Raw genomic sequence first — 8,398 nt, 5'->3', positions numbered from 1 at the left:
GTCAATCTGATAACTCCGAGGGCTTGTCTATCTAGAAGGTTCCACTCTTCTTCCTTCATAGAATCCGGCTTCTTCCCCGATAGTGGTTGATACAGATTTTTCTGATATAGATAATCCTCTATCTGTATTTTTCAGAATCCGAAATCTGTTCCATCAAACTTCTCAAGTCTTATTTTCCCTTCATCTGCGGCCATGGCTCCCACTTGAATCTGGCTTCCTCTAGATCGTTTCGTGCGCTCTGATACCAGTTGTTAGGAATTTAACGCCTAAACCCCTAATGCAACAGAAACGCAGTATAGAAAAGTACACCAAGATTTACGAGGTTCGGCAACTGCCTACGTCCTCGGGAGCCACACAGATAATTTCTTATTAATCAAACAAGAAATTACAATTATAAGAGCAGATCAAAAATGAGATCTCTCAATTAAACACTGTAGCTACAGTGTTAATAATTAAAGGGTATGAACCCTTTCAATTCTCACTTGAGAATAAATACCCCACAATTAAAACCCCCTTTTTAATTCCCTCTCTCTCTTCTTAAATCTCCTCTTCTACTGTTGAAGATTGGGAAATGTAAAAATCGCTTCTGCGATTTTAGAGCAGCCGCCGCCGCCAGAGGAAGAAAATCGGAGGAGGGGAGGAGAAGCACAGCAGCACCAAAACCCTAGCCGATGGGGGTTTATATAGGCGAGTTGACGAGCTGGCGACAGCCTGTCGCCAGCGACCCGCAGAGCTCGAAGGGGGGTTCGAACGCAGACTTCGAAGGGTGCGTTCGCCGAAGTGTGCGTTCGCAGAAGTGTGCGTTCGCCGAAAGTGTGCGTTCGCCGAAAGGGTTGCGTTTGTCGACTTCGCCTGCGTCATCTCCGCCATTCTCGAGCTCGTCGGAGCTCGTCGGAGGTTTGGTTTCCACCCCCAATTCTAACAGAGAGGAGATAAAATTCCCAGGTATCAAGGAGAAAAAAGGAACTGACAACAATTAATTGTTTGTCCAAACTCTGAGACATAAAATCAAAGTATAAACTTACTTGTCACAGATCATCCTGTCTCATTACCTCTGAAGTAGCCTGCAAATGTCTTCCATTCGAAAATCTTCGAAGTATATTGCAAATGTCTTCTATTCGAAAATAAAGTTGCTCCTGTACCACATTACCTCTGAAGTACCCTGCAAATGTCTTCTACTTGAAAATCTTTTGAGGTATAATGCAAATGTCTTCAAGTAGTATGTAGCAAACTAGCACTACAGGCATTCGGATCATGTAATAGACTAATTACTTCTGAATGTATCACAGTATCAGATGAAGTTCTAGATTATACCAGCTACGCAAACGGATTTCATTATAGGAAATCTCTCTATTTTTCCTTCTTTCATCCATCTGATAAATTACACGAGAACTCTCATGGGATACACAAAATTGCTCTTCCAGCCATCACTTCTTCATTATTCACTATGACTCATGCACTAGAAATCTTCACAAGTCCCATCCAGGGCCTTTCTATATTCTTCATATACTATCTTCATCATAGACCTTTGCATCCTCGAAAACTTGCCAGTCTGACAACTACTAGTAACAGCAACATTTTAGAATTATCCAATCGTGGAATGCACAACTATAAAACATTGCAGCAGAATTTCAGGATGCACACAACTTAAGCAGAATCCTTTTAAGACTGCTAAGCTCATCTCTTCTTAAAAGAAAAAGAATCAATGATTTTTCAACCATGAGAAGTGTAAAAAAAACCTTCTTGGATGATAAGAATTTTAATTTCATTCCACGGATTATCACCAAACTTACAAACACAGATTTAAGAGCAACAACCCTAAATCTAAGACCAACAAACATTAGACTATCACCAACAGTAAAATCTACAAAAGAAAGGGGGAAAAATGGAAGACTTCTTCAACTGTCGTCATCAGCAGCAGACTTTGATGAGCCTCCAGCCTTCTTTGGGAGGAGGAGATTGTGAATGTTGGGCATCACTCCACCATTGGCAATAGTGACAGTGCCCAAGAGTTTCGAGAGCTCCTCGTCATTCCGCACTGCCAATTGAATGTGTCTTGGTACGATTCTGGTCTTTTTGTTGTCTCTTGCTGCGTTTCCAGCAAGCTCCAAAACCTATTAACAGAAAATTTTATTAAGGAGAAAAAAGTCAAGGCAACATCAAAGATTAAATTAATCAATATAAACTCAATAGAACCTGTAATATTAGTTCTGATGAATGCCCATTTTCAAGTCATTATATTTCCTATTTTGGGGGACAGGCTAAAATATAATTATTGGTATGAAGATGATTCAGAAATTTCTCAGCACCAAATCTAAAAGAACCATGAACTGCAAACTATCAACAGCATAACAAATTAACTAATAAGATTAGTACAAATTAATTATTTATCAAAATACATAACTTCCCTGAGAAATACCCGTTTTGAAATTATTATTGGCTGATTTTTGGGAAAAGGGTAGGATAATTTACTGGGAACCAAGAAAAATAACTAATATTTTTATTCCTAAACTAAAATAGAACAAACAATAAATAACCAACAATTAGCAATCAAATTTCTAAGAATTGACAATACGCATATGAAAGTTATTATCAAAAACAAATATGAATGAAACAAACCAAGAGTATTAACACAATTTCAATTTAAACCATACTTAAAAATATAACCAATAATACATTAAACTTTCCAAGTGCAATAGATTTAACCCATTATCACGAATTCCCATGAAATTAACAAGATCCACATAAAACAAGTAAAAGTTCGCCGCAGAAGAGAATTTATGCTAATAACATTCAGACTCAAAATTAAGCAAAAAAAACATCAAATTTCAATACCTCAGCAGCGAGATACTCGAGCACAGCGGCGAGATACACCGGAGCACCGGCGCCAACCCTCTCAGCGTATTTTCCCGCCTTCAAGAACCTAGCGATCCTACCAACGGGGAATTGGAGCCCAGCCTTGCTGCTCCTAGAAGTCGCCTTCTTCGACGCTGCGGATCCAATCGCCTTTCCTCTTCCCGCCATTGAGAATCTCGATCTAGGGTTTGTGAATTTTGCGGTTAGGCTTTTTGAGGACGAAAGAGGGAAGGAGGAAGAGGAGAATTTGAGATTATTTAATGAGTAATTGTTTGCGTTTTATTTATAGGGTTGCGCTTTTGGTTTCGACCAATGGGGAGAGAGTGCTCGGATTGAGAATATGGACCGTTGGATTAGAGATATTTGGACGGCTGGATTTGGGTAGTTAGAAGAGGGAGAGGATTGGGTTTTGGTGGTTATGAGATGGCAAGCTGCCAACTCATATCAATTGGGCAGAAAATGAGAATAAAGAGGGAAATTTTGTCTTTTCACTATAATTAAAGTTACATGTGATACACTTATTTTGTCACACATATAACAGTGTTGTTTTAATTGCAAAAGATCAAACGATTGTGACACTAATAAAAAACATCGCTCAAAATTTATCGCAAAGTCTGCCACGTTGTTTTGTCATTAGATACAAAATAAGGCTAATTGATAGTCTCACAACTATTGTTTTAGAACATATTAACAAGCTTAAATTGTAAGTTTTGGGATATAAATGCAAAAATGCTTCGTAGTGGATTAGTCAAACTCTGAACTAAGCGTGCCTAGACAAGAGTAATCCTAGGATAGGGTGATATCCTAGGAAGTTATAGCATTTTCACCTAGTTGGTCCAAAGGGCCTATATCAACCTAGTGGTGGGGCATCTTTCTGAAGGCTCTCTCCATGCATGTTCTAGCCACACTTTTGATTTGTGTCGCGCCCTATTTTTGTTACATAAAAATATGTTACCGAATGATAAAAAAAATATATTGTAGGTTACAACTTTCATTGTAGTGTTTCCATATTACCATTTTTTTTTAAATAAAAAATGGATTATTTTCGATGTAATGATTACCGCAAAGCTAAAAAAAGGGATGAACAACCACTTTATACCAGTTTTTTCGAATAAATTTTGTAGAGTATATGCATCAATATCTGTATATCACTATTGAAAGAAAGCCCCCTTTTTGTCATGTGAGCTTAAATTTCAGAATTTCAAAAAAAAAAAATGCCTTCACATTTTGAAAAACTATGAAAAACCCTCATACTAAGAAAAAAACTATGAATTTTTTTTATACTTTGAAGAATGAACTAAAATGCTCTCTCTCACTTGGAAAGTGAACTGAAACACACTGTATGTTTTATTGATAAGTTGGGTAAGATGATCTCTCACGATGTTATCACACGCGCGCATCATGTGCCCTGGAACGGTAGTGTAAGAATATAGAAAATATTTCACGAATCTTGATATGCCTCATCACTCGTAATCTTGATTATGCAAACGTCATAAAATAAATTTATGATGATCCTCAATAGAAAAAGGCTCACACGCACTACCACCACTCAAAAGAAATACTCGATCCCCCAAACTTTCAAATACACTCTCCCCCACTCTGATCTAACACTAAAACTTCAAACCCCCAAAGAATCCAAATATTGACCATAAACTGACCTGACCACCAACAGTTCCCCCTTTGACTCGGCCAACCACGATGGATTTTTGATAGACGGGCGAGGTACGTAGTTTACCCGTCAGCCTCACCGCAGGATCGAACTCGTCAACAAACACGCAAGAATGAAGAATGGAAGCTGAGAAGGTAGAGTCGGCCCTCGGAAAATGTGATATATCCCTTGGACTTTAGCGTACGTAGTAGCGATCTCCGTCTGTCGATTATGGCCTGGACTCCAACACAATACGTAGTTTAATTCCCCATTTGTACAGTGTTGACGTTTGTGGCTAAATCTGTAATGATATAAATAAATGAGAAATGAAAGCAATTGTAGTGCTGTATTTTAAATCTTTTTCAAGTTTGTTGCTGTGCATTTGTGAAACGTTGTGCTTAAGGCAATATTTGGCCTACTCCGATGCAAGGATCACATGGCCAAATTGCTTCCAGAAACATCAGTACAGTATAATAGTGTGCACCAACCAAGTACTGTCAAAATCTCCTCGATCTACAAGACCTTTCGGTCAATGCAACGATCTCCTCGATCTGTTAAAACCTTTCGGTTCCAAACCTTTCGGTTCAGGCAAAGATCTATCGATCTGTAAAAGCCTTTCGGTTCAGACAAAGATCTTTCAATCTGTAAAAACATTTCGATTCAGGGCTAAGTTCCTTCGGGCACAAACTAAACTTCACACGCTTTCAAATTCCACAGCAGTAGCACAACAACTCGAACACTTCAGTGTGTTTTTTGTCTGTACCAAGAGATGCCCCAATGGACACTATTTATAGGTCTCTAAGGCCAGCTCAAGGGTCACCCGCAGTCAATTTGACTGTTACAAATCATAATGACAATTATGATTGTAACAGCAAATGACATAATTGTTGTAAATGTTGCATTCAGTAATGCGTGAACGCGAGGGTCGCGTTTCTTGCACCCTCGCGCGAACGCGAGGGTTGCGTTCCCTTTTGCGAACGTGAGGGTCGAACCCTTGCGCGAACGCGAGGATCGTGTTCTCTCTTGCCAACGCGAGGGTCACCAGCGAGGCTCGCCCCACACTACAAACACGAGGCTCTCCCGCATACTGTGAGGCAGCATGAGTGGCGTCAAAGGGCGCCACCTAGCCCCGATGTCTCCGTGTGAAGTGCAAAAAACACCATACAAAGCGCCACTTAGCGCCTCAACCCGATTAGCCCCGATCCCCGACCCATTGGCCTACGGCCCACGACCCACGACCTACTAGTACTTATGAGGGATTAATTTAATTATTTAAATTAAAAATAATTCTTGGCTTGCCTACAACAAGACTCGAACACAGGACTTTTTAAAACACCAAAACTTTTACTTTCCACTACGTTACTAAGGACTTCTAAAAATTACCAGTAGTTAATAAATATAAAGTTTGAAAACTCATTTTTGGAAAGCAGTTTTGACCAAAAAATCTAACAATCCCCCACAAGTTTTTAAACTAGTATCGTGTAACAGTGTCGTTGTTCAATCGTTGTGCATAAGGTAGATGTCGCAAAGACTTGAATTCCCTTTAGACCATCTGAATAAAAGATAGATGCATGGTGTCGCAGAGACTTAAACCAATACATATCTAAAAATCCAGCGATCACACAAGATCAAACTTATTTGTGGTAGTTTTTACTTTGAACCACACATGCATTTGCCTTTGATTTTACCTTGTACATTTATGACCATGTGCACGTCCTGATTTCTGCTAGGGCTCTAGGTATCTTTTCACAAGACATCATAGGAGACAACCAAATCTCCATCTAGGCATAGGTGAGTTCTTTAGGCATGTTTCCTATCAAACATCCCGCATCCGAGATGCTTTGAACTCATTAAGGCTTAAGAGTTATCCTCTCTCATGATAAGACTCTAGGTGAGTCCTTTAGGCGTGCTTCCTGTCTAACACCCCGCATCCGAAAAGCTTTGGACTCATTAAGACTTAACAACCATCCTCTTTATATGATAGGATCATCGGTGAGTCCTTTAGACATATTACCTACCCAACAGCTCGCATCTGAAATGCTTTGAACCCATTAAGGCTTAACAATCATCATCTTTGTCATGATAGGATTTCACTTGTAAATCTTACTTGACTTTTGAACCAATCATCTTATCATTAGTAGCGTAAGCTTTGAACTAATAACTTGATGTAAATAGTAAGTGTTTGTAAGACTCACCAAACTTTAAAAATCTTACTTGAATTTGAACCAATTATCTTATCATTAGTAGCGTAAGTTTTGAACTAATAACTTGATATAAATGATAAGTATTTATAAGATTCACCAAACTTTGAGACCCATTCCAGCAGACGTCCTTTCGACTATGTCCTTTTTTAGACATTTAGTCAATGGATCGGTCATATTTTCTGAAGACCGGACGTTAATCACAGAGATGACTCTTTGGTAAATGAGCTCTCTCTAATAGTCATGCTTCAGACGAATGTCTGCTTTTTTTCATTGAACATCGAGTTCGATGCCACAACACTCGCTGCCTGATTATCACAATAGATAGTAATTACACCTTGCAATTCTGTCAATGGAAGGTCTCGAAGAAAACAACCGAACCAGTCAGTTTCATCTCCTACAACATAGAGTGTGAAGAACTCAGATTTTTATCGATGAGTGTGCAATCATAGTCTGCTTCTTAGACTTTCACGAGATGGCAGCTACACCCATGGTGAAGACAAAACCTCTAGTAGATCTACACCCATCTGGTTCTAAGCACTAGCTCACATCTGAATAGCCTTCGATTATAGCTAGATATCCAGTGTAGAATAAGCTCAGACCTATAGTTCCTTTCAAGTATCTCATCAATCTCTGGACATCATCCCAATGAAGCTTTTTAGGATTACTTGTGAACCTACTAAGCATTCCTACAGCGAATGCTATGTCTGGCCTTATGCAGTTCATCACGTACATAAGACTCCTAATAATCTTTGAGTACCTTAGCTACTCTACTGGTCTTCCAATGTTCGGTCGAAGGTTCTTGTTATAATCATATGGCACTGACATTTCTGGCTCTTAACATAATGAGATTGGGACAATCCAATACCCTCTCCAGAGTATATGATTTTGATTCCAAGAATCACATCTGCAGTTCTAAGATCCTTCATGCTGAACTATGCTGAAAGAAAATTTTTAGTAGATATTACTATCTCCAAATCACTCCTAATGATGAGCATATCATCCACATAGAGGTAGATAACCACCACCTTTCCTTCAGTGATCTTGATGTATAGGCACTTATTAGATTCACAGACTTGATACTCATTATTGCGAACAATCCATTCAAACTTCTCATGCCAGAGTTTCGGTACCTGCTTAAGTCCATATAGAGACTTAACAAGTTTATAAACTTTACCAGCTGAGACATCAAGTCCTTCTGATTTCTTCATGTAGACCTCTTCTGTGAGATCTCCATTGAGAAAGTCAGTCTTCATATCTATCTGATGTATGACAAACTTTTTTATCACCGTCCACGCGATAAGCACTCTGATTATAGTGATCCTACAAACTAGTGCATAGATATCAAAGAAATCTATTCCTTTTCTTTGAGAGAAACCTTTCGCCACCGGTCTTGTTTTGTACGTCTTAACAGTACCATCAGGACGAAGCTTTTTCTTGAAGACCCACTTGCAACTGATAGGCCTTGCACCTTCAGGTACATCCACCAGCTCCCAAGTATGATTTTGGATCAATGAATCTATCTCATCATCTATAGCTTCTTTCCATAGAAAAATATCTGTTGACTGCATTGCTTCTTAGAAAGTCTGTGAATCTCCTTCCGTATTATAGGTGATGAAGTCATCTCTAAAATCTTTCTGACTCCTGACATGCTTGGAAGGTGGTTCGGTAACTTCTTCATCATTGACACTTT

The 8,398-nt window shown here is 39.0% G+C and overlaps 1 protein-coding gene across 1 annotated transcript; it reads right to left on the bottom strand.

Moving 5' to 3' along the window:
• LOC109833313 (probable histone H2A.3) lies at nt 1,728-3,105 on the bottom strand. The gene is made up of 2 exons (XM_020400941.1): nt 2,836-3,105; nt 1,728-2,114 (listed from the first exon to the last, which is right to left on the bottom strand). Exons 1-2 carry the CDS (start codon nt 3,022-3,024, stop codon nt 1,899-1,901), a joined length of 405 nt encoding a protein of 134 aa, XP_020256530.1. The 5' UTR covers nt 3,025-3,105; the 3' UTR covers nt 1,728-1,898.

This window comes from Asparagus officinalis, chromosome 3 (assembly GCF_001876935.1).
Source record: "Asparagus officinalis chromosome 3, Aspof.V1, whole genome shotgun sequence".
Classification (NCBI taxonomy): Eukaryota; Viridiplantae; Streptophyta; class Magnoliopsida; order Asparagales; family Asparagaceae; genus Asparagus; species Asparagus officinalis.
The sequence above is the reverse complement of the archived record's forward strand: the minus strand, read 5'-3'. Positions and strand labels throughout refer to the sequence as shown.

Excerpts from the sequence above, each read along its gene's own strand:
- LOC109833313 (XM_020400941.1), bottom strand. The coding sequence starts at position 3,024 with ATGGCGGGAAGAGGAAAGGCGATTGGATCCGCAGCGTCGAAGAAGGCG. Across the intron at positions 2,115-2,835 it reads TCGAGTATCTCGCTGCTGAG|GTTTTGGAGCTTGCTGGAAA; the intron begins GTATTGAAATTT and ends TTCTGTTAATAG.